Source organism: Prionailurus viverrinus, chromosome D2 (assembly GCF_022837055.1).
Source record: "Prionailurus viverrinus isolate Anna chromosome D2, UM_Priviv_1.0, whole genome shotgun sequence".
Lineage (NCBI taxonomy): Eukaryota > Metazoa > Chordata > Mammalia > Carnivora > Felidae > Prionailurus > Prionailurus viverrinus.
In genome coordinates, this window is record NC_062571.1 from 46,161,991 (window position 1) to 46,188,564 (window position 26,574).

The window sequence follows — 26,574 nt, forward strand, 5'->3', positions numbered from 1 at the left end:
TTTCCCACGACCCGTCCCTGAGCTGAGTCCCAGGACCTCCCCACAGCCCTGGCAGTTTCCCACCAAGTGCCGGAGAGCAAAGTCCAGCAGAGGTCAGAGAGTTAGCGGAGACAGATGGCTGAGGAGCAAGAGAAAGCAGCAGAGGCAGAGGGGAGGCTGATGCCCTCTGCAAAATGACAGGGGTGTTCCTCAAGTGGGCTTGGGCTTGCGGGCAGTGATGGGCGTGTGTGGGTTCAGCTGTGTCAGCAGCTGCTGAAACACCCTGATTGCACAGGGCCACAGTGGGTCCCGCCCTCCAGATCCCCTGTGTCTGGGGCCCGGGTTTGGAGCACCCCGCTGCCCCAGAGGTCCTGGACTCGGGCTCCTAACACTTGCCTCCAAGCCTCTCCCACTTGCCCAGCTGGAATGCAGGATGGAGCCCTGAGCTCCCCACCACTATTCTTGGGCCAGCAGACGTGGCAAGGGGCGAGGCGGGGTGGCAGAGCCCCAGCACCATTTCTGGACTCTGCTTAGAGCCTAACCGTTCCCTTTCCTTTGCCTTCAGGGACACCTGGTTCCCAGAGAGAGACAGCAGAGGTTCTGCAGCACCTGCTGGACAGGAAGCTACATGGCAGGTGCTCTTGTGGAAGCGCTCCCAGGGCACCTCACAAGCCCGATGTGCGGATGGTTTGCCAATAAAGGGCTGAGGGCCCCAAGCTGGCTGTGAGAAGTCGTCCCAGCTGCCTGTCTGCATAAGCTACTTTCTCAGGCCCTCCAGCATGTGTCCTCTTTCCGTGCCCCCCCCCCACCCACCGCCAACTATCTTCTCCTCCAATGCCAGTGCTCTTGACAGTCCCAGGATGGAGGATGCCGCCCCACCGTGGCACTCACACAATTCAGGCTGGTTACTTTCATGCTCTCCTCAATGAAGGTGACGCCATTGTTCAGGCTGTATTGAACGATGACCACCCTAAAGCACAGAAAGGTCATGTCGTGTGTACTACCCTGCAGACGTTTTGCTCTTGCACTTGGCTCAAACCACAGCCTACAGCTGTCCTCATTGTAAAGACTCTGATAAGCAGGCTTTTGGTCCATCATTGAGCACACAGCATGGATAAGAGGGGGCTCATCCCAAGCCCTACAAGGTCAACCTCTACAGTGAAGGCTGACGAGGCATGAGGAACCCTGCATGGGTCAGATGCCATCGTGGCCATAGGCTAAGTTTCCAAGGAGGTCGGCTTGGTGTCACCATCCTGACCCTTCTCTATTTACAAAGTTTTGGCTTAGCCCTGATAGGCTGCATGTAGCAAAGGCACCACCCTTGGGAACATCAGGTCTCATATTCTGCCCTCCTCAGCAGAGACTGGGCCACAGCAGAACCCTGAGCATCTCAGGGGAGGACCAATAAAAGTAGTTATGAAGGATGCCCTGAGCCCTCTGAAACAGACATGTAGTGTCACAGCAGAAGTAGCATCCCACATTCTGCATAGCACATGGTGACAAAAACTTCCCACTGGTTTCTGACCTGAGGTACTTACTGTCCAGGCTCCTTAAATACATGTCCTGGGCAAGCTAAAGATTCATCATCCTTAAGTAGAGGTTTTTTATCTAGGAGAAAACCACAAGAGAATAATGTCAATGAGCATGCCCATCCATCCATCTCCCCTCAGCTGGCCCCTGGCAAGCAGACTAACACTGGAAGATGCCAGCTTCTCTTTGCTGCCTTCCTCTGAGCCCCTGCCATGCACCAGGCCCTGTGCAATGCCTGGTTGGAATGGAAAAGGTTGAGTCCCTGCTCTCAAGGGCCCTACATTTGAGGAATGGGAGGGAGACAATGAAATAACAAAGAAGAAAATAAATGTGGAGAGGGACACTTCTTGAGACCACAATAAACAACAGAAGGCACAGCGAATAGAGGGGAAGGGACAGCTGCTTAGGAATGTGGGGCCTGTCCTGTCCCTAAGAGACACCATTTCTCTTAAGGGACTGAAACATTTACTGTGTAATGTTGTGATGTCTGGAGGTAGCTCTGGGTTTACCAGATGGCCCTGCAGTAAGACATCACGGCACACAATCTCATCAGGTCCAATGAATGCACTGGGGGGGCTCAGTGGGAGATAGTCCTACTGTACCACCCTGCTCTCTGGGCAGGATCACACCCATCTCAGCATGAGGGCACATCTACGTACCCAACATGTGCTTCTACTGGCCACTCACCCATCATGGAGGAATACCTGATGCCTGAGTATTTCCTTACATTATAGGCTTACATAGGGGATGTGGTTTAGCTCGACTGTCATATTGACTTCATCTTGCAGTAGAGGAAAAAGAAGCTGAGAATAGAACCCTCATTTGGTCAAGGTCAGACAAGTAATGTGTGCCTGTGCCAGGATTCCTGGGCCTGGGCCTGGAAGCTGGCATCCTGTCTCAATCCCAGATGCACACATTCTCCTGTGAAGCTCCCAGTGTACCTGGCCCAGGGCTGCCTGTGTTTCTCGCCAGCAGACTCAATGGATTCGGGTCCTTGTCTCTCAAGGCCAGTGAGAGCTGAGCCAAGGGAGGGGGAATACAGCTCTGGGGCACACCCAGCACACCACAGCCATTCCTGGCAAGGGTTAAAGCCCTGCTAGGAGAGGCTCTTGTGGTTGATGACTTCCCAGCTTTGAGGTATAGGTCACCAGGCTTCCCAGCCAGGTCTCTCCTTCTACTTGTCCATGCTGATCTATCCTCACAGGACCAACAGTGAATGGTCAGCAAGGGCTTTAAAGGCCTGGCTGGCTGAGGGGAAGGCAGCCTATTGTAGGGAGTTTGTCACTTAGAGGCACCAAGGTGGCTACTTACGGAGGATATTGTCGACATCCAACTTATATCTGCAAACAATTTCATCCATCGTGTGTTGATGTAAGTCAGTATCATAAAATCTCATATCATATTCTTCTGCAAAGTCAATATCCAAAGATCTGTGTGAGGGAGGGATGAGGGCTGTCTTTCCTCTGATTGGCTACTAATAGCAGGTCACCCAAAAACTGCATTTCCAAGGACTCCTCATAAGGAAGCAACTACGTCAAAACCAAGATGTGTGACCCGTGTGGTCAGATCCTCACCTGATTTCACTGAGGGTCCACTATGAGTGCTGAGGGGGCTTGAGCACTCAGGGTCCCCTCACCTCCACCCTTGATCTTTGGAGCCCATTAAGGCATTCAGCCTCATCTCCTGCATAGGGGCAATGCCAGCCCTGGGTTTCTTACCCCGAAATGTCCAAATACTCTCTGAAGGGTGTAGGAGGTCCCCTCCATGGGGTCTACCATATACATGAGAGAAGAGCTAGGATAACAAGGCTGAAAACAGCCCTGTCCCATGCCGGAGCTGGTTGTCCAGGCCTGGGTGCCTTATGACTTCCTGATGCATGGAGTTTCCTCCTCCTCCCAGTCTTTCTGTTTGCCTATCACAGGCTGAAGGCCCAGTAGCAGAGATGGGACTCAGGTGAGGCAGGCAAAGAGCCCAGGACTCTGTACAGAAGAATCCCCCAGGTAAAGATAAGTTCTGTCTTAGCTGTGGTTCTGGAAGTCTCACATGATTGCTCTTCCCCTGCCTTTGCCTGAGGCTTCATGGACTACAGACGACCCGCCCAGGATTCAGGAAGCACTTACTCTCTCAGTGTGGAAACACTGATATGTGAGGTGCAAGTCTAGGCCCTAGACCTTTACCAGGGTGCTGAGGCTTCCCTAGTGCTTCCCAGACCCTGAAGTAAACACCAGGAGACAGAGAGGACAGATGGTAGACAGGATCCCAAAGGATTCGGCCAGGATAACATGCAGGTCTTCAGCTGCAAGCCCAAAGTCATTAGCCTCCACTGCTGCACATGTCCAAGACTGGATCATTCCAGTCCCTGAAGCTTGATTAGCCTTAGGTCGATGAACTAATGGAACAATTTCTCAAAATTCCAGGGCAACCTTGGATATGGCTATCCTGATTTCTCCTGCTTCAGGTCTTCTTGCAGCTCCCACTGATTGAGGCAACATTTACAAATTCTGCTTTAAAGAAAATAGATTCTTGCCTGTAGCTGAGCAAGTCCTGCTGATATGGTATGTCTTTCAAGTATTTCCCCAAAATTGAAGTCAACATTGAAAGTCTACATATTGTCCCTAAAAATCCATATTACTAGCTTTTATGGAAAATGGGAGCACCTGGCATCAGCGGGTTCATATTTCTACATGTCAACCATTGGCTTGAACATGGGCCACTGTTTTGTTCACAAGGGAGCAGTTTGCCATGGCCAGCAGACCACCACTCCAGAACCAATCACACTGCAGTGAATCATCCTTTGGCCTGAGCCCATCCTAATGTGCATGGAACCTGCCTGGCACCTAAAGGCTCCTGCTGGCAGTGGCTCTGCCCAAGGAAGCTCATGAGTCCTATAGAAGTGAGAAGAGAGCACTGAGGTTTTGACAGAGGGCAGGTAGGGCCAGCTGATGGCCCTGTGCTAAAAAAATCTGCATGTTGTCCATCTAGGCAGGATTGATGTCCTTAAGGAATATGTTCTCTCTAACCAAGCTTCAGGGACTGGAATGATCCAGTCTTGGACATGTGCAGCAGTGGAGGCTAATGACTTTGGGATTGCAGCTGTGTAAACTGTGGTATACAGTAACCAATACCACAATTGTGTCAGGTTGCCTTCTCACTGTTCACACTTCATAAGGACCCTTCCCATCATGACACAGGGCTCTATGATTGGCCTGGAAGGAGCAGTTGGCCTTGTCTCCTGCAAACCCTTTCACCAGCCCAGCTAGGAGCACCCTCAGCAGAGCTGCTGGCCCTCAGTCTCAAGGAAGTGTCATCTGCAATTTACATTCCAGGATTTTTTGTTGCAAAGAAGCATTTCCTTGCAAGACAGAACTGTAAATTGATAGCCCACATTATAATTAGATACAGGCAGAGAAGGGAAAAGTCAGCTGGCTGCATGTGGACAGATCAGGCTACAGAGGAGGCAAAAGGCAAGTAGAGCCTTTCTTCCACAAGCACACAGGCAGAAGGAACCCTAAGTGGGCAAATCTGTGCCAGGCCCAAGCCATGTAACACCGGTGTTCATCCAAAATGACACTCCTCACTAACTGAGCATATACTATGGGCCAATCTACACTTTCCTTAACCTCCAACACCCATGAGTTAGGCATACCTATCCAAGCTTACAGAGAGGGAAACAGGCTAAGAGAGGGCAGATGGCCTCTCCCAGACCCCTGGCAGGTACAAGGCCAGGATCTGACATCTAGAGCTTAATCCAGGCCACTTCTGCCCCCCTCTGTTCTTGTCTTAGTTCCGAGCAGCTATCATGCCATTGCTCAGGATGTAGGGCAGCCACTGAGGATAGGACTGCTTGACAGCCTGGAACCTTGCAGTGTCTGCACTACTCGGGAAACTTGCACACTGTCCATACGTCTGTGACCTCCTTCCCACCATGTATGCCCTGCAGCTCTTCAGGCCCTGCTCAGTCATTACTTCTCCTCTACAGCAGTGCCCTCTGTGTCCCCAGGCACTACTGCTCTCAGAAAACGTCACTATGGAAAGTCTTGGTAAGTGGAAGACAGGGTGATGGTGTTAGACTTTCGAGCAGAAGGGACATGGAGTTAAAGGATTTTGCTTTGAAGCCAAGGACAGATGAACACTGGCTTTCAGGGAGCTGTGTTTCCAAGGTAGAGTCCCACTGTGCACCCGCTCTCGGGTGGCACAGGGACCATCCAGTCCCTGGCAGGGAGACCAATCCTTCTTTATAAGAGCTTTCTTTCTGGAGGAAGAGTTCTACACCAGGCCTCCTGGGCTCCAGAGAGAGGAGATGGGAAGGCAGGCAGCCCGCTGACAAGGTCAGGAGGAAGCCAAGCAGTGAGGAAGGACAACCAACCAACCATGAGACTGACAAGGGCACTGGGTGGAAGTGACCTGCCCTGGGAGGGTCAGGCTCTGGGACACCACCTGCTGCTCAGCACCGGCTCTTTGGGAGAAATTCAACTCTACTGACCAACGTTTAAGCTGTGTGTCCTCTTAATGATGCAATTCTACTTCTGGAATTGATCCCGGGAATCCTGACCCAGGCCCACAGAGAGGTGAGCCTCAGGGTGTGCACAGCTTGCTGTAGCCACAATATCGACCAGGGGAGACTAATGAAAGAAATTTCCTCCATCCGTGTAATGGAGTATGTGCAGATGGCTGGAAAATGTTATGAACTGCATGATCCCATTAATGTAAAAATACCTTGAAAAGCATATATAAATAGCTATTTGCATCTATATGATCAATTATATATGGTAGCTATTTCTGGGAGGCAGTAATAGTAGAAAAAGGGGAACCTCATTGTAGAGGGACAGTAGTTATCCAAGCTGGTGGCAATGGTGTCTTTGCACTGCTTTTGCCTTTGGGTCCTACTGTCCCACAGTCTGCTTTGCCTTCTGCACACAGTGAGTCTCCTGGCCACCCTGCAGGACCTTTCCACCAGCTCTCAGAGAAAAGCCCGCCTCTGCCCTGTGTCCTACTATGTGCCACCACTGATGTGCCATGGTTGTTGGGCTCTGCAGACACTCGCTCTGGGCCAGCCACACACAGGAAAAAGAATGAGAAGGTGCCACCTCCAGCTGTCCTCCCAGACACAAATATCGAAGTATATCCAGCAAACATACAGGAGTGATGATTCTCAAAACCACTGTGCCCAGAGTACCTGGCCAAACAGAATGTTTAAATACAATGTTCATATTACATGAGTCTACTGAGAAGAGATTTCAAAGGACTAAACAGCCTATGGAGGAAAAACAGAAGAATTGCCTTCAGGGGTTGGGGACAAGGATTGTCTGGCAAGTGATCTGAGGGGATTTTCCAGGGAAAATGGTAAATTCTGTCTTCCTGGAGTGTGCATTTTTCAGAAGTTGTCAAAAAATACACTGAAGTTTGCTGCAATTTAAGGAGAGCTCTTAAGAAATATTAGTATAAATAGGGCCACCTGGATGGCTCAGTCAGTTAAGCATCTGACTTTGGCTCGGGTCATGATCTCGCAGTCTGTGAGTTCGAGCCCCATGTCGGGCTCTGTGCTGACAACTCAGAGCCTGGAGCCTGCTTCAGATTCTGTGTCTCCCTCTCTCTGCCCCTACCCCACTCATGCTCTGTTTCTCTTGCTCTCAAAAATAAATAAAACATAAAAAAAGAAATATTTGTGTAAATAAAGATATGCAGACTGATGGGTTTTGGAAGTGAGGTAGCCTGATGTCTGTAATTGACTTGAAACACATAAAAAAATAAGATGCAATGTGTGTGTGTGTGTGTGTGTGTGTGTGTGTGCGTGTGTGTAAGAGAGAGAGGGAGAGAGACAAAGCACACTGGATAAACAATAAAGAAATATGGTGAGATATTAAACAGTAACTGCAAAATCCAGGTAGTATAGACAGAGGTGTTCATTGTACAGTTGTTTCCACTTTGCTGTAGGTTCGAAAGCTTCCTTCATAAAAGGTTGGTAACACATCAAAGAACTGAATGAGAAGAATCAACCGTGACACAGCCAAGCAGAAGTCATGGCACATTCAAGGTGAGAAGTGACTGAGAAGGACAGACCAAGGGCTGTGGGAATCCAGAGGGGCCAGTGAACCAAGAAAGGGACAAGGATGAACCTCCTGTGAGTGTGGCATCAAAGGATGGATGGGCTGGACCCTGTAAAGTGGGGGGAAGTAGGGTCTTGTAGGAAGCCTAGTGACACCCCAGCCTGAGAGCTGAGGGAAGACCTGACTGGCCCTGCTGTGGGGCTAGGGGCGTCAGACTTCCAGGCCAGGCTGGGGTTAGGGAAGGGGCTTTCTCAGTGCCCTGAGGTCCTGTGCAGAGGATGGCCTGGAGCACAGGCCTAGAGGCAGGAAGGCCAGCAGAGGCCTCTCTGCCTCATCCTGGAGAGCACCCTGAGAGACTGAAGAGGTCAGGAGTCTCGTGCTCATGCCCTGTCTGCTTCCCAAGGCACCCTGACACACTGATTTATTTCAAATGACAGCCTGATGAAATGCCTCTTTCTGTTTCATTTGGGGTCCAGGTTCCTGCCTTGAGCTTTGCCTCCAAGTGACTGTCATGTCGTGTGGCAGCTTTCGTCAAGAGGGCGACAATCTTAAAGGTCAGAGCAGGAAATGCTGAGTTGAGCTGTCAGCGGGTGTGTGGCAGGCACCTGTAACCCTGGCCAGGCCGCCATGGGGGATGGACAACGACTGATGTTTGCACCTGCAGTTTGACATGCTGCTCAGATGCCATGACCTGCGTGTGTGCAGGGGACATAATCAGAGGAATGAAGCTGTCAGGTCGGCTGCACGGCAGGGTGCTTTAAAGCAGAAGCAGGGCAAAAGCCTACTTGTGTGGGAGTCTCCTGCCTGCCTCCAACCTCTCACTGCGAGTTGGTTAAGAAGACAGGAAGAGTCGGAGAGCTGCTGCCAACAGCTGGCTCAGTGGGAGATGCTTTCATACTGGTGATGTTACCCCCGCCCCCCTCCCCCCCCTCCCCGCCCGGCCACATGAGCTCAGCCTTGGGGTGGAGGCGTCAAGGATGGTGGGACTATTAGTACCACTACTATTGGTTAGGGCTTCCCAGTTTCTAGATCCTGTGCCGGTCCTTGTAAGATCGCCCGGCCTTATGTCTTACGAGAGATGTGCTAGTGGGTGTTGTTGGAGACGAAAGGGGAGCTCACAGATGTTTGGTAATTTGCTCCAGGTTGCAGCAGAGCCAGATCTGAACACAGCTGTGTCTGACCCCACGGTCTACTGCACGATAGCCTTACAGTTAAGAGCACAGAGGCCGACCCGGTCTCTGGGTCTGCGTTTGGCCAGATCCAGCTGTGTGTGCTGTTACCAGGGGAGTAAGTGTGCTCATGCACCCTCCTCAGTACCAGTCTCCATGATGAGACATATAAGCCTGTACACACAGAGCTCATCGCAGGGAGGGGGCTTCTATCACAAAAGTCACTGCACAGGATGTCCTCACCAGACTGACTCAGGGACCTTTGTAGCGGGGGAGATGGCACACTTGTGAAGTTCCAGATGTCAGGAAGAGGCGTTCCCCATAGAACAAGGTGTGTTTAGTTGTATTTGTGTGGATACCTTTTGTTGGACTATGTTTCTAGTATGATGCTGGCCATTGAACTGTATCTAATTCTTTTATTTTTTTTCAAATTTTTGTTTAAGTTCTAGTTAATATACATTGCAATATGGGTTTCAGGAGTAGAAATCAGTGATTCATCACTTACAGATAACGCCAAGTGTCCTCATAACAACTGTCCTCCTTAATACCCATCACCCATTTAGCCCATTCCCTGCTTACCTCCCCTATCAAGCCTCAGTGTGTTCTCTACAGTTAAGAGTCTTTTGTGGTTTTCTTTCCTTTCTTTCATCTCACTTTCCATATGGTCATCTGTTTTCTTTCTTAAGTTCCACATAAAATGAAATCATGTTATTTTCTTTTCTGACTGAGGTATTTCACTTATCATAATACACTGTATCTCTTTGCAAATGGCAAGATTTCATTCTTTTTTATGGCTGAGTAATACTCCCTTGTGTATATATAGGGCATCTTCTTGAACTATTTATCAGTCCATGGACATTTGGGCTTTCCATAATTTGGCTATTGTTGATAATACTGCTATGAACATCAGGGTGCATGTACCCCTTCAAATCTGTATTATTGTAATTTTGGGGTATATACCTAATAGTGAAGTTTCTGGTCATAGGGTAGTTCTGTTGTTAAATTTTTAGGGAACCTCCATACTGTTCTTCAGAGTGGCTGCACCAGTTTGCATTCCCACAAACACTGTAAGAGGGTTCCCCTTTCTCCACATCCTCACCAACACCTGTTGTTTCTTGTGTTGTTAATTTTAGCCATTCTGACAGGTGTGAGGTGGTATTTGTTTTTGTATTTGATTTTGTTTTGATTTGTATTTTGATTTTTTTGATTTGTATTTTCTGTGATGATGAGTGATGTTGAGCATCATTTCATGTGTCTGTTAGCCATCTGTATGTCTTCTTTGGAAAAATATCTGTTTATGTTCTCTGCCCATTTCTTCACCGGATTATTTGTTTTTTTGGGTGTTGAGTCTGATAAATTTTTTTTATAGATTTTGGAAACTAACCCTTTATCTGATATGTCATTTGCAAATATCTTCTCCCATTCAGTAGGCTGCCTTTTAGTTTTGTTGATTGTTTCCTTCGTTGTGTAGAAACTTTTTATCTTGATGAAGTCCCAATAGTTCATTTTTCCTTTTGTTCCTCTTGCCTTCGGAGACACATCTAGTAAAACGTTGCTATAGGAAAATCAAACAGGTTGCTGCATGTGTTCTCCTCTAGGGTTTTGATGGTTTCCTGTTTCACATTTAGGTATTTTATCCATTTTGAATTTATTTTTATATATGGTGTAAGAAAGTGGTCCAGTTTCATTCTTCTGCATGTCACTGTCCAGTTTTCCTGACACCAATTGTTGAAAAGACCATCTTTTTTCCATTGGATATTCTTTGCTGCCTTGTTAAAGATTAGTTGACCATTTAGTTGTGATTACATTTCTGGATTTTACATTCTGTTGCATTATCTATGTGACTGTTTTTATGCCAGTACCATATTGTCTTGATGACTACAGCTTTGTAATATAGCTTGAAGTCCGGAATTGTGATGCCTCCAGCTGTTTTTCTTTTTCAGGATTGCCTTGGCTATCTGGGGTCTTTTTTGGTTCTATGCAAATTTTAGGATTGTTTGTTCTAGCTCTGTGAAAAATGCTGCTGGTATTTTGATAGGGATTGCATTAAATGAGGAGATTGCTCTGGGTAATATAGACATTTAACAATGTTTGTTCTTCCAATCCATGAGCATGGAATATTTTTCCATTTATTTGTGTCCTCTTCAATTTCTCTCATAAGTGTTCTATAGTTTTCAGAGTATAGAAATTTTACCTCTTGTTAGGTTTATTCCTAGGTATCTTATTGTTTTTGGTGCAATTGTAAATGGGATCGAATCCTTGATTTCTTTTTCTGTTGCTTCACTATTGGAGTATAGAAATGCAATGAATTTCTGAACATTGATTTTATATCCTGCCACTTTGCTGAAATCATGTATTTGTTCTAGCAATTTTTTGGTGAAGCCTTTAGGATTTTCTACATAGAGTATAATGTCTGAAAATAGTATGGGTCTGTTCAAATTTTCAATTTCTTCCTGTTTCACTTTGGTAGTTTGTGAGTTTCTAGGAATTTATCCATTTCTTCCAGATTGCCCAGTTTGTTGGCATATAATTTTTCATAATATTCTCTTATAATTGTATCTGTGGTATTGGTTGTGATCTCTCCTTTTTCATTTCTGATTTTGTTTAATTGGGTCCTTTCTCTTCTCTTTTTGATAAATCTGGCTTGGGTTTACAAATTTTATTAACTCTTTCAATGAACCACCTCTTAGTTTTGTTAATCTGTTCTATTATTTTTGTTTGTTTGTTTCTCTATTATTTATTTCCTCTCTAGTTTTTATCATTTCCCTTCTTCTGCTGGCTTTATGCTTTATTTGCTGTTCCTATTCTAGCTCTTCTAGGTGTAAAGTTTCGTTGTGTATTTAGGACTTTTCTTGCTTCTTACGGTATAGCTGTTTTGCAATATACTTCCCTTTGGGACCACTTTTGCTGCATCCCAAAGGTTTTGTAGTGTTGTGCTTTCATTTTTATTTGCTTCCATGTACTTTTTAATTTCTTCTTCAATTTTATGGTTAACCCATTCATTCTTTAGTAGAAGGTTCTTTAACCTCCATGTATTTGTGGTCTTCCCCAATTTTTTCTTGTGGTTGACTTCAAGTTTCATAGCATTGTCGTTTGAATATATGCATGGTATGATCTAAATCTTTTTGTGCTTGTTGAGGGCTGATTTGTGACCCAGTATGTGATGCATTCTGGAGGATGTTTTTGTGCACTCAACAATACTGTGTATTCTAATGCTTTAGGATGAGATGTTCTAAATATATCTGTTAAGTCCATCTGTTCCAGTGTGTCATTTAAAGCCATTGTTTTCTTGTTGATTTTCTGCTTAGATGATCTGTCCCTTGCTGTAGTTGGGGTGTTAAAGTCCCTACTATTATTGTATTATTGTCAATGAGTTTGTTTGTTATTAATTGATTTACATATTTGGGTTCCTCCAAGTTGGGGGCATATATAATTGTTAGATCTTCTTGATGGATTATGATATAGTGCCCTTCTTCATCTCTTTTTGGGTAGACAAAAGGACCACGGAAGAGGGTAGGAAGGGTGGAGAGGCGGTGCATGCTACACAGACTGGTGGGAGGGAGCCAGGGCGGTGGAGGGGCAGCCCGCCCAGAAAGGCAGAGCCCCCGAAGTCTGGCTAACAAAAGCAGAGGGGCCGGACTCTGTGAGTTCTAACAGCCAGAGGGACTTAACATCTGGAATGTTAAAAGTCAGCAGCTCTGCTCTTGGAGAGCGAGGAGGGCAAGGGGACACCAGGAGGGAGAGTTGTTGAGACCCAGAAGACAGAGCTCAGCTTGGCAGGGGAACAAAGGCTCTGGCAAGCGCCATCTCCCTCTCCCATCCCCCAGCTGAAATTCCAAAGGGAACCAGTCCCCATCACCAAAGTTGCTTGTACCATGCAAACACCCAAAGCTGTGCTTCTGTGGAGCCATCCCTCTGACAGGGCTGCCTCCCTCCCTGTGCTGCAGGGCCCCTCCCACAGGGGACCACTGATGGCAAAGCGAGCTAAGCCTGTCCCTCCTACCCCTTTGCACCTTGCGGATCCAGCCCGGCTAATATGCCAGATCCCATCAAAGCAGCACCACAAGCCTGACAGTGTGCAAGTAGCCCAGACAGGGGCCACACCAGTCCACAGTGAGTCCTGCCCCTGGGACAGGGGAAGATAAGGTACACACCAGTCTGACTGTGGCCCCAGTGGTGGGCTGGGGGCAGACACTGGGTCTGACTGCAGCCCCACCCACCAACACAAGTTACTCCTGACAGCACAGGGGAAGTGCTCTGCAGTTTGGAGCCACTACAGGGACCACCCAAAATGATGAAACGTTAGAATTTTCCTCAAAAGAAACATCAGGAAGTAGCGACAGCTAATGAATTGGTCAAAAACGATTTAAGCAATATAACGGAACAAGAATTTAGAATAATAGTCACAAAATTAATTGCTGGGCTTGAAAAAAGCATAGAGGACAGCAGAGAATCTATTGCTACAGAGATCAAGGGACTAAGAAATAGTCATGAGGAGCTAAAAATGCTATAAATGAGGTGCAAAATAAAATGCAGGCAGCCATAACATGGACTGAAGAGGCAGAGGAGAGAACAGGTGAATTAGGCTGTAACAAGAGATGAAGAAGGGCACTATATAATAATTACAGGGTCTATCCATCAGGAAGAGCTAACAATTATAAATGTCTATGTGCCGAATATGGAAGCCCCCAAATATATAAAACAATGGATCACAAACATAAGCAAATAAGAATGTGGTAATTGCAGGGGACTTTAATACAGGGGACTTACAACAATGGATAGATCATCTAGACACAGGATCAATAAAGAAACAAGGGCCCTGAATGATACATTGGATCAGATGGACTTGACAGATATATTTAGAACTCTGCCTCCCAAAGCAACAGAATATACTTTCTTCTCGAGTGCACATGGAACATTCTCCAAGATAGATCACATACTGGGTCACAAAACAGCCCTTCATAAGTATACAAGAATTGAGATCATACCATGCATACTTTCAGACCACAATGCTATGAAACTTGAAATCAACCACAGGGAAAAGTCTGGAAAACCTCCAAAAGCATGGAGGTTAAAGAACATCCTACTAAAGAATGAATTCATCAACCAGGCAATTAGCGAAAAAATTAAAAAATATATGGAAACAAATGAAAATGAAAATACAACAATCCAAATGCTTTGGGATGCAGTGAAGGCAGTCCTGAGTGGAAAATACATTGCAATCCAGGCCTATCTCAAGAAACCAGAAAAATCCCAAATACAAAATCTAACAGCACACCTAAAGGAAATAGAAGCAGAACAGTAAAAACACCCCAAACTCAGCAGAAGAAGATAAATAATAAAGATCAGAGCAGAAATAAACAATATAGAATCTAAAAAAAACTGTAGAGCAGATCAATGAAATTAAGAATTGTTTTTTTTGAAAAAAGAAACAAAATTGATAAACCTCTAGCCAGGCTTCTCAAGAAGAAAAGGGAGATGACCTAAATAGATAAAACTGTGAATGAAAATGGAATTATTACAACCAATCCCTCAGAAATACAAGCAATTATCAGGGAATACTATGAAAAATTATATGCCAACAAACTGGACAACCTGGAAGAAATGGACAAATTCATAAGCACCCACACACTTCCAAAACTCAAATAGAAAGAAATAGAAAACTTGAACAGACCCATAACCAGCAAAGAAATTGAATCAGTTATCAAAAATCTCCCAACAAATAAGAGTCCAGCACCAGATGGCTTCCCTAGGGAATTCTACCAGACATTTAAAGCAGAGATAATACCTATCCTTCTCAAGCTGTTCCAAAAAATAGAAAGGGAAGGAAAACTTCCAGACTCATTCTATGAAGCCAGCATTACTTTGATTCCTAAACCAGACAGAGACCCAGCAAAAAAAGAGAACTACAGGTCAATATCCATGATGAATATGAAGTAAAAATTCTCAATAAGATACTAGCAAATCGAATTCAACAGCAGATAAAAAAAATTATTCACCACGATCAACTGGGATTCATTCCTGGGCTGCAGGGCTGGTTCAACATTTGCAAATCAATCAATGTGGTACATCACATTAATAAAAGAAAAGATAAGAACCATATGATCCTCTCTATCAATGCAGAAAAAGCATTTGACAAAATTCAGCATCCTTTCTTAATAAAAACCCTCAAGAAAGTCGGGATAGAAGGAACATACTTAAACATTATAAAAACCATTTACAAAAAGCCCACAGCTAATATCATCCTCAATGGGGAAAAACTGAGAGCTTTCCCCCTGAGACCAGGAACACGACAGGGATGTCCACTCTCACCGCTATTGTTTAACACAGTGTTGGAAGTTCTAGCATCAGCAATCAGACGACAAAAGGAAATCAAAGGCATCTAAATTGGCAAAGATGAAGTAAAGCTTTCACTTTTTGAAGATGACATGATATCATACATGGAAAATCCGACAGACTCCACCAAAAGTCTGCTAGAACTGATACATGAATTCAGCAAAGTCACATGATACAAAATTAATGTACAGAAATCAGTTTCATTCTTATACACTAATAATGAAGCAACAGAAAGACAAATAAAGAAACTGATCCCATTCACAACTGCACCAAGAATCATAAAATACCTAGGAATAAACCTAATCAAAGATGTAAAAGATATGTAGGCTGAAAACTATAGAAAGCTTATGAAGGAAATTGAAGATACAAAGAAACGGAAAAACATTCCATGCTCATGGACTGGAAGAATAAATATTGTTAAAATGTCAATACTGCCCAAAGCTATATACACATTTAATGCAATCCCAATCAAAATTGCACCAGCATTCTTCTCAAAGCTAGAACAAGCAATCCTAAAATTTGTATGGAACCAGAAAAGACCCCGAATAGCCAAAGTAATATTGAAGAAGAAGACCAAAGCGGGAGGCATCATAATCCCAGACTTCAGACACCACTACAAAGCTGTAATCATCAAGACAGCATGGTATTGGCACAAACAGACACATAGACCAATGGAATAGAATAAAGACTCCAGAATTGGACCCACAAAAGTATGGCCAACTAATCTTTGACAAAGCAGGAAAGAATATCCAATGGAAAAAAGACAGTCTCTTTAACAAATGGTGCTGGGAGAACTGGACAGCAACATGCAGAAGAATGAAACTATACCACTTTCTCACACCATTCACAAAAATAAACTCAAAATGGATAAAGGACCTGAATGTGAGACAGGAAACCATCAAAACCCTAGAGGAGAAAGCAGGAAAAGACCTCTCTGACCTCAGCCGTAGCAATTTCTTACTTGACACATCTCTAAAGGCAAGGGAATTAAAAGCAAAAATGAACTACTGGGACCTTATCAAGATAAAAAGCTTCTGCACTGCAAAGGAAACAATCAACAGAACTAAAAGGTATCCAATAGAATGGGAAAGTATTTGCAAATGACATATCAGACAAAGGGCTAGTATCCAAAACCTATTAAGAACTCACCAATCTCCATACCCCAAAAACACGTAATCCAGTGAAGAAATGGGCAGAAAACATGAATAGACACTTCTCTAAAGAAGACATCCAGATGGCCAACAGGCACATGAAAAGATGCTCAATGTCGCTCCTCATCAGGGAAATACAAATCAAAACCATACTGAGATACCACCTCACACCAGTCAGGGTGGCTAAAATGAACAAATCAGGAGACTATATATGCTGGAGAGGATGTGGAGAAATGGGAACCCTCTTGCACTGTTGGTGGGAATGCAAACTGGTGCAGCTGCTCTGGAAAACAGTGTGGAGGTTCCTCAAAAAATTAAAAATAGACCTACCCTATGACCCAGCAATAGCACCTCTAGGAATTTGCCCAAGGGATACAGAGGTGCTGATTCATAGGGGCACTTGTACCCCAATGTTTACAGCAGCACTTTCAACAATAGCCAAATTATGGAAAGAGCCTAAATGTCCATCAACTGATGAATGGATAAAGAAATTGTGGTTTATATACACAATGGAATACTACTTGGCAATGAGAAAGAATGAAATATGGCCTTTTGTAGCAACATGGATGGAACTGGAGAGTGTTATGCTAAGTGAAATAAGTCCTACAGACAAAGATAGATACCATATGTTTTCACTCTTATGTGGATCCTGAGAAACTTAACAGAAGATCATGGGGGAGGGGAAGGAAAAAAAAAGTTAGAGAGGGAGAGAGCCAAACCATAACAGACTCTTAAAAACTGAGAATAAACTGAGGGTTCACAGGGGGTGGGAGGGTGGGGAGGGTGGGTGATAGTCACTGAGGGCACCTGTTGGGATGAGCACTGGGTGTTGTATGGAAACCAATTTGACAACAAATTTCATATTAAAAAAACATCTAGTTCATCTGATATAAGTATGGTACTCTGGCTTTTTTTTTTTTTTGATCTCCAGTAGCATGATAGATTATTCTCCATCCCCTCATTTTCAATCTGGAGGTGTCTTTAGGTCTAAAATAAGTCTCTTGTAGGTAGCATATAGATGGGTGTTGTTTGTTTGTTTGATTGTTTGAATCTATTTGATACCCAGTGTCTTTTGATTGGAGCATTTAGTCCATTTACATGGAAGAGTGATTACTGATAGGTATGAATTTAGTGCCATCATGTTACCTATAAAGTTGGTGTTTCTGGTGATGTCTTTTTTTCCTTTATACTCTTCGTTGCTTTTGCTCTTTCATTCCCACGCAAAGAGTCCCCTTTAGTATTTCTTGCAGGGCTGGTTTGGCGTTCATGAACTCCTTTAGTTTTTGTTTGTGTGGGAAACTCTTTATCTCTCCTATTCTGAATGACAGCCTGGTGGATAAAGTCATTTTGGCTGCATATTTTCCCCATTCAGCACAGTTTATATATCATGCCACTACCTTCTAGACTGTCAAGTTTCTGTGGACAGATGTGCCATGAACCTGATCTGTCTTCCCTTGTAGGTTAAGGACTTCTTTTCCCTTGCTGCTTTCAAGATTCTTTCCTTGTCTGTGTATTTTATGAATGATATGTCTAAGTGATGACTGGCTTTTGTTGAATTTGATGAGAATTCTCTGTGCCTCTTGGGTTTTGATGTCTGTTTCCTTCCCCAGATAAGGGAAGGTTTCAGTTAAATTTGCTCAAATAAACCTTTTTGCCCCCTTTCCCCTCTCTTCTTCTGGGATTCCTATGGTATGTTACTACACTTTAAAGTGTTGCTGAATTCCCTAAGTCCACATTCATGATCCAATACTTTTCTTCCCCTCTTCTTCTCAGCTTCATTATTTCCCATAATTTTATCTACTATATCACTGATTTGTTCCTCTATTTTGTCCATCATCTGCATTGTACCCAGTCGGTTTTGCATCTTGGTTGTAGCATTTTTAATTTCAGCCTAACTAGATTTTAGTTCTTTTATTTCTGTAATAAGGGATTCTCTAGTGTCTTCTATGCTTTTCTTAAGCCAAGCTATTACCCATTGTGATTACTGTTTTAAATTCTGGTTCAGGAATCTTACTCATATCTGTTTTGATTAAATACCTGGCTGTGATTTCTTCCTGTTATTTCTTTTGGGATGAATACCTCCATCTTGTCATTTTTGTCTAGGTCACTGTTGTGTGTGTGTGTGTGTGTGTTAGGAAAGGCTGTTATATTCCTGATCCTGAGAATAATGGCTATAATAAGAAGGGGTTCTATACTGTCTTGTGCCTGGTGCTTCAGGAAACGTTTCAGAGTGTGGACTCTACTGTTGTGTTTTGGCTGCTCCGTCCCTCAAGTCAGTCCTCTGCAGAGTTTTTCCTTGCTTACAGTACAGAGTGGTTGGACCTTGTCCACTATATGGAAAGTTTTAGGTGTGTTTTGGTCTGCTTGTTAAAAGAAGCTAGATCTTATTTCCTCTAGGCTGAAGCTTTGGAGCACTGTATATGATCACTGAACTTGGTGCATGCAGGGGGTTTGTTCCAGTCTTCTGGGGGAGGGGCCTGTTGTGCTGGTACTCAGAGTGACTTGTCCTTGTAAAGATGTACCTGCAGGTGCAGTGGGGCGGGGCTTGGTGTAAGTCGATGCAGCCTCCGGTGGAGTTGATGTGCTGCTCACCAAAGTCTGTTTGTATTAATGTGCAGGCGGAAAATGGTGTCATCCCACTCCTTCATCCCTGGAGAGGGGAGTACACACCTGCCTCTATTCAGGAAGCCATCACAGAAGAGCAAACAATCTCGACTCTTGTATCCCAGATTTATGTCAGAACGCTGCCTTCACCCCGTCTGTCTGAGCCGTCTGTCTGCCTGGCAGCACAGTACTCCTGTGTTTTATCTCAGGCATGTGACTGGGTTTCAGAGCTCAAAATTTAGGGACCTGGTGTGGCATGGACCCACACTGATCCTCTGGGGGAGAGTCTTGCTGTGCTATGGCTGGTGTTTATTTGTGCCAGAAAAACAGTTGCATGACTGTGCAGTGGTTTGACGTTTATGGTTAAGCACAGAAAAAGCCATAACCAAGGTTTGCTGCCTTCAGCAAGTGTTTCTGTTCCTGTTCTAGTGAACAGGGCAGCATGTTGGTGCCCACCAGCTCTTTTTTTCCTGGGAAGCCATGCCACCTCTCCCAAATGCATTCCAAGAAGAGGAACTGTCTCCCTGTGTGTCTCGGGGGATCCTCAGACCACATTGCCCACTCCTGGGCTTCTGGTCTCCTTCCCCATAAGAGCACTACTAAGCCCACCAGGTACGACCCTGGCAATGGCATGGACTTCTAAAACTTCAGCCTTTGAGCTCTGCTGCTTACAAAACCTTGTGGTAGTCAGTCCCTCTCCTTTTCCCAGTCCATGGTGTTGGGGAAGAGTTTCTCTTGTGCAATCCCCTGCACTCTGCTTTCTCTCTCTCTCTCTCTCTCCCCGCCCCCCCCCCCCCCCCCCGTCTCTATGATCAGGGCTCCCTCACCTCCAGAGCACATGCAGTTCTTTTATGCCCTGAATAAACTCTCTGCAGTTCCTACATTTAACAATGTGGCCATTTTTCTCCCTCTAAATGTGCAGTTTATTTTCTCAGCCCTCAGATTGATTTTTTTGGGTGCTCAGAATGATTTGATATTTATCTAGCTATGTTGAAGGGACAAGGCAAGCATAGGATCCCTCTACTCCTTCACCACCTTAACTCTTCCCCCCTTCTAATTCTTTTATTCATCCATTGAGATAATCATGTTTCTCTTCTCCACATTGCTGATATGGTAAGTTACATTGATATTTGAACTATTGAATCAGACTTGTATTGCATGGGTGGTCCCTAATTAGTCTTGATGTTTTGTTCTTTTAATATGTTCTCAGATTTCATTTTGAAGTGTTTTGTTGAAGGTTTTTAAATATACTTTATTCTTATTTTGTATTAAACTTTTGGTTTTGAGATTTAAAAAAAGTAATTACAAAGATCTTATTGTGGTAATCATTTTACAATATATGCATGTCAAGTCATTATATGGAATACCTTAAACTTATACACAGGTGTTTGTCAGTTATATCTCAATAATAATGGGGAAAATAATTACACACACAAGCACACCACAACCCATGCTTGACATGCACACTCCAATCAAATGTAGACACACCTGTATACCCCAGGAACACTCATATATCCAACATATTTCTACACTACCATGCTACACATGCACAACACACTCAGATACCCACACACTACCCACATGCCACATATTCACACACCTCACAGAGCCCCCCCACCCCGCCCACCACTCTCCATTCTGCTAGAACAGTGACTATAGCTCTTACCTCCTACACAAACAAAGTAACTCTCCCCAGCCATAATTTCATGACAGGAATTTACCACCAGCTGGAAATAGAGAGAGGGGTGGCAGGTCAGGGATAGTGACATGGGGGGAGGGACACGGTGAGAAGCCATCCCATTGCTCTTCTCACATTTAGCCCACACTCACCATGTTAACGATGTCTTCCAGGGACTCGAATCCACTGTTTACCCCATAAAATTGGTCATTTCTTTCTACAATGTCTTTTAGCTACAAGAGAGAGGAGGCACCTTGGGCACATGGCCTGGGCTTGAGGACAAAGAAATCTCCACCCCAGGAGACAGTCTCTTCCCTTATGCCATATTAGACTCCAAGAGCCAGACCCTGGTGTCAGGCAGCAGCCCACACTTATGGAAGGGAAAGCTCTTCTGCCTCCACTGCTGGTGGGCAGGTTTTACATGCTGTTATTCATTTCTGGAGTGGCTATCTGCTGTCCAGACACCGGGGTGGGTTACAGGACCACCTTTGGGAAAGCTGACTTTGAAAGCATACCCCACTTGGGCTCGCAAGGGGCACCAGGTTACCTGTTCTGAATTACCTGGTCATTCTTATAGTCTTTTACACCCACAGAATAAACTTTGGCGCCCCTTTCACGAGCCTTCTCAGCCTAAGAGAAAGAACCCTTTGAGTACAAAGTACCAAATACATGGGGCAAAACGCTGGTACTGATGGGTTGGACTCACTTCAGACTTAGTCTCCTCAAATGTCCTTGGTGTCAGTGGTCCTGCGGTCAGACCAATAATCAGACTGGGAGCATTGTTGCCTGCAGGGGAAATGGGGAGTAACTTCATTGGTAAAGATACACAAAGTGACTCTCTGTAGGCTGCTGGGGCCACAACACTGCTCCCCATACTTCCTCCTCCAAGGAAGAAGTGCCCAGACCTGAGCACCTGCCATCAGGAGTGCCTGGAGAGCTAGCATCCCAGTCCTGGAGGGAGAAGGAGACTTCTCTCTCTTAGATGAAGACAGTTCTGGGTAGAGCACAGCCTTTTCCAGTGTTGGAGACACAGTTACAGGACATCAGCCGAAGGGAAAGAACTGAAGGAAAAAGGAGCCAGGGCCAGAAATGTGATACAGACAAAGTGTGGGCGACAAAAGGGTAAACCCAGCTCTTTTTTTCTGAAAATGGAATCCTTCTGCTCTTGGTTTCCCTGGCTTCCTGTTTTCTTGTTCAGGCAGCCCAAGTGTTGGTCAAGCACCTCACAGTTACCAAGAGCCTAGAAGGTACACACATGATCCCATGTGGTTCTGAGACTCATCACTGGGGGTGGTTTTCATCCTCACTGCACAGAGGAGGAACCTGTGGAACAGAGAGGGCAAGCACCTTGCTCCAAGAGTCAGCGCTAGGAAGGGGCCGAGGAGGGTCTGCACCTTGCTGAGGCCCAGGCCTGGCTCTGTCCCCACACCTGCCCGTAATGAAGTCACCAGGAAGCTTACCTTCATAGATTGCTTTTTCAATCTGCTCATTTGCCTGCAAGGAAATGAAGGAGTGTTGGAGAGGGTGGTGGGAGGACCCAGGATAATCTAAGAACTCCATAAAGCAGAGATCCTCAGAGCTCTAGATTCGGTACCTTTTTAAATCCTTCATGCATGTTTGCGGCTCCGGTAGGCACTATATTCTGAATTTTTTCAAGACTATTATGTATTTTACTTCTGAAAAAAAATTAGAAAAGGGGTTGAGGTATAATCTGGGGTTGAATTTACAAGCAGCCGAAGCTGTCCTGGAGCCACTGTGCACTGTGAAGACCTGTCTAGTCAGGACAGGATACAAGTCAAGTAGCCTGGTTATGACCTTATGCTCTGTGTCCTCGATATGAACAGGCCTTGCTCAGGCCTTCTCTGTCCCCCATCTGGTGAGCATGGGGTGGGGGGAGGCTGCTCTGCTGCTCCCATGGGTATGGCCTGGCTTTCTCTGCACTCACCACTGTCTCAGGCACACTACCTGGGGGACCCTCAAGAGCCCTGCCTTGACCATCCGTGGTGAACGTGGGGCACACTCATGGATGTGCCACTGTGAATCTGCACTCACAGTGTGACTGGCAGGGCTGCTAGCACCTACTGGGTCCCTTGGGAAGGCACACTCTTCCTTCAGCAGGTAAGGCTGAGTTTGGAAAAGGTCATCCTGCTGATAGCTCTGCTCTGTCCCATCCTCCCCTGTCACAGAATCCTGAGATTGACTTGCACCTGCCCCAAGCCTCTTCCCCTTCTGGATTGGCACCAAAGGAAGGAGAAAGCTCCTTAATGAGAGAACTAGGGCTCCTGGGCTTACATACTCCTGAAGAAAAAGGCCAAAAGCTGGGGAAGTGCCTCGAGGGCTGCCCATGTAGGTGGAGGGGCAGTGCTCCCCTGGCCGCCATGGGTATGTGGCCAGGTGGCTGCTGTTAAGGGGGATTTCACAGGTGGGACTGGGGACCTAGGTTCAGGCTAATCCCATGTGACAAGCTGAGCTGGCACAGCAAGGCTAGGAGAGCTGGGACCCTGAGAGGGCTTCTTACTGTGGGGAGTGGAGATGTTGCTGTGGGGTGAGACCTGAGAGCTCCAGGTCTAGCCCCACCCAGCCCAGGAGGTGAGGCCTGGCACCCATGGCCAGTGGAGATCAAACCAGGTGCTACCCGGCCCAGCAAAAATATTCTCCCTCCTCTTGCCACATTTTGGAAGTTTATTTAACTGAGCCCCCAAATCTGGGGTGACTCTCATGCTTCCCCAGTCTATGGCCCAGGAGCCTCCTGGTCAGGCATATGGTTGCCTGAGCCAGTGCCCTTAAGGGAGTGATGCCCCTCCAGCCCTACTCCTAGCTCTGCATTCGGAAGGAATACAGGCTCCTAACACCCTCAGCTAGACTCCTTCCCTTAAAACATTACTTCCTCAGAAAAACATAATTTCATATAGTTTCCATGCCCCTGGCCCCATTCCCACTCCTGAACCCTGAATCAGGGAAGACATTACTGTGTTCACACTCCAGAGAGGACCAGGCGGGTCCTCCCTGAGCCCCCTCCCCGCCACAGCTTCTCATATCTGGGCCCTGAGCCCCCCACCTTGGAGGAGGCAGAGGTCTTACCCTCCCCAGTGGGCAGCTCTTCCTCCAGAGCCCCCTGCCCAGCAGCCCTGCATCTCTCTGCCACCTGCCAGCATCTCTCCCAATGGACTTGCTTCCTTCCACTTTCAACCTACTCAGGTCTCTCTGTCCTGAATGCAAAACCCCACCTATGCACAAACTTGTGCCTCCACTAGTGTTTGGGGCAGCCAGCCCTCTCTCCCTGCTTGTCCTGGAGTCAGGCAGAAGAGTGCTGCTACCTCCAAGCATTGACACTACCACTCTGCTATGCCTGGCTTCTCTCCATGGTCCTGAATGGTAGCTCTGTGCCACAAATATTGGGGCCCATCTAGTCCTAAGAGGTGCTCAACCTCTCTTTGGTGTTTCATTGGGTTCCAGTAAATTGTGTCCATGGGAATCTTAACCTCCTTAACCAGCTATTCAGAAGCTCCATAACTTCCAGACTTTTGCCCAAACTGCTGGGCTCACCATGGCCCACCTAGTATGCAGGCATGTCTTATCTTCCTCAAGCACCCTATCCCAGCCTGATGTTCAGGACCCCACTCATGGGTTTAGACCCACCAAGGGAGCAAAATTCCCTCCACTGAAAACATCAATGCTTCGATGCTGCCGATCTCTTCCTCCCTGGTTCTGATCTGTCTTCCACCCACCCCTCCTTACACACTGGCTCAGGGCAGAAAGTGACATATAACAACAGTAGGTGTCAGACTCGTATCACTGTTCATAAAGGACCTGCACATCCGCTCCCTAAAATCCTGGGAATCCTAGCTAGCCCATTCTAAGAAAAGGGAAGAGCATGGAGGGAAGAACTCAGGACAGCTGTAGGTCAGGGCTTAGAGGGGTGGAGAGGTCTAGCAGCACAAAGTCTGCCAGTGTCAGTGCAGCCAGGGGTCAGAGAGAGCTGGGGGCCCAAAGCTAAGGATCAGGGTGCACAAGGAAAGAAGTCCAGGCCAGCCCAGCCTGCAGACCAGTGGGCTCCCCACTGTGGTTTCAGGGAACCCCTCAGCCTGTTAGCTCTCCCTGAGACCTGGTTTTCTAGGTCTGCCATTGGGGATCATATCAGCGCTTACCTGTCAGAGGTGAGATTCATGATGGTGTAGCTCTGTGTGGAGTAGGTGATTAAGGACATCCTCATTTTTGAACTGTGGAGGAAGCATGTGCTTGTGAGATGCCATCAACACAGGCTCAAAATGAAACCAATGAAGCTCAGAAAAACAAGGCTCAAGGCAGCCAATGAGGGGGTCTATGTCAATTGCTATACTTTCCACCATAACTCTTCTGCTTTGGGACCCATTTCCCAAACCTGAAAGTTGCCGTAAATTTAGTGAAAAATTTTTTAGACTGTAAGGTGTGTGGCCTCCTTAGAATAGAATGCCAAGATGGCATCCTGATCCATTCTTACACTCTTACATTCTTACATTCCAAAAGACAGACAGACACACACATACACACACACACACACACACACACACACACACACACACACACACCCCAAGCCATGTGAACAGCACATTGCAAGGAGATAGACACCTGCACATTCCTGCATGAGGGGTTCCCCCGGTCTCTCTTCTACATTCTTTGGACCTTCATTCCTTTCTCTCCTAACTCCTTCTGTACTTCCTTCTCTTGTCAAAGAAATTAATTCTCTTTCTTGGCAGCCATTTATCTAAATCCCTCTCTTTCCATCCTCTGGCCACTGTCTTCTGGCCTGTTGACCCTCATTATCACTTAGATAAATTGGTACAATAGGTCCCTAGCTGAACTTCTTATTGTTCTTGGCTCTTGATCCAGCTCATTTTATCCACTATAATAAGAATTCTTTTCTTGAAGCACAACCTCGATCATGTGAGACCCCTGCTCAAAAATCCTATACCCACCTATTGCGCACAGCAGGAAATTCAAGCTTGTGGTCTGGTATAATGAGCCCCTATGTTCTTGGCTCTTGGCTTACTTGTCCAGCCTCATCTCTGGGTCTTCTCCTTACTAAACCTACTCTGCAGCCAAACAGACCATTCCCATCACAAGAAGCCTCTTTGATGGTTCCTGTTATCCTGTCTTCCCCTATCTTTCAAGGCCTAGTTCAAATTTCCACATCTTCTAGGTAGCTATCCTTGGCTTTTTCTCTAGGAATTCTTGCTTTTTCCTCCATATTGCCATGCAAGACTTTTGTCCCTTTCTCTTGGCCTTCAGCATCATTTAACCAGGTTTTCGGTTACTGAGTCAGTCTGCTTTAACTTCCTCTCCAAGCCTGTAAAGTCCTCAGAAGCAGACTGTGTCCCCCTTAATGTGGACTGACCCTCCAGCAAGAGTCAGTGAAAGCTGCTAAGAACTAATGGAATCAGTGTGATTTTCCTTTTTCCCTTTTTCAGAACACCACCATGGGCTCTGTGCTCCTGGCCTGAGGGACTCCCATGCCCACTGAGTCTAAGCAGCTGTGTATCCGTCTGGCAGAAGAAAATACCCTGGAGCATGGAGAAGCCTTACTTTGGAAACCTCTTCACCAGATCATCCACAAATTTATAAATGTCCTTCCAAATGCTGTTTGCATTGTCTGACCTGAAAACAAAGACTTGAGTCAGAGGGATGAAAGACAATCATCAGGAGAGCAGTTTCTGTCCCCACCTCCCACAGTCCCTTTAGCAAGCTCCTCTGCATCCCACATAACTGAAGCCTGCCACATACCCACCACCCTGGTGGTGATTTTCATCAGTGTGAATGGTGGGGAGGTTGAATAACCAGGCCTGTGTCCTTGGGACCAAGTGACTTTCATGGATTAAGGACTTTGGGTGGCAAACCAGGATGGTTGGTTTGGCCATGGAAGGGAGACAAGAAATGAAGGAGGATGCATTCATTGGAAAACACATTCTGATTTTGAAATGTTGGCTCTCTTGGCCCCCCACTTCCCTTTGGAATAACCATTAACACTGTCCTCTTCTACCCCTTAAAGGTGTGTAGTGGGATGCAAGACAGGGTTTTCTTGCACCACATTCCATCAAATGCCT

General features: G+C 45.9%; 1 protein-coding gene across 8 annotated transcripts in view; it reads right to left on the bottom strand.

Moving 5' to 3' along the window:
• Nucleotides 1-26,574, bottom strand: part of LOC125148345 (anthrax toxin receptor-like) — a 56,881-nt gene that overhangs the window by 9,079 nt on the left and 21,228 nt on the right. For 5 of the 8 annotated variants that reach the window (XR_007145499.1, XR_007145502.1, XR_007145498.1 and 2 more), the window contains exons 2-12: nucleotides 26,057-26,128; nucleotides 24,643-24,714; nucleotides 22,089-22,170; nucleotides 21,955-21,988; nucleotides 21,201-21,280; nucleotides 21,056-21,124; nucleotides 20,647-20,727; nucleotides 20,483-20,543; nucleotides 2,821-2,916; nucleotides 1,518-1,587; nucleotides 871-949 (exon numbers count right to left, since the gene is read on the bottom strand). Coding sequence is in view for 1 of the 8 variants with exons in the window: in XM_047826359.1 (XP_047682315.1) it covers nucleotides 871-949; nucleotides 1,518-1,587; nucleotides 2,821-2,916; nucleotides 20,483-20,543; nucleotides 20,647-20,727; nucleotides 21,056-21,124; nucleotides 21,201-21,280; nucleotides 21,955-21,988; nucleotides 22,089-22,170; nucleotides 24,643-24,714; nucleotides 26,057-26,128 (796 nt within the window). In the remaining 7 variants the exon portion in view is untranslated. The remainder of the gene's footprint in view (nucleotides 1-870; nucleotides 950-1,517; nucleotides 1,588-2,820; nucleotides 2,917-20,482; nucleotides 20,544-20,646; nucleotides 20,728-21,055; nucleotides 21,125-21,200; nucleotides 21,281-21,954; nucleotides 21,989-22,088; nucleotides 22,171-24,642; nucleotides 24,715-26,056; nucleotides 26,129-26,574) is intronic. The other 3 variants (XR_007145500.1, XR_007145503.1, XR_007145504.1) reach the window with 3 other exon arrangements.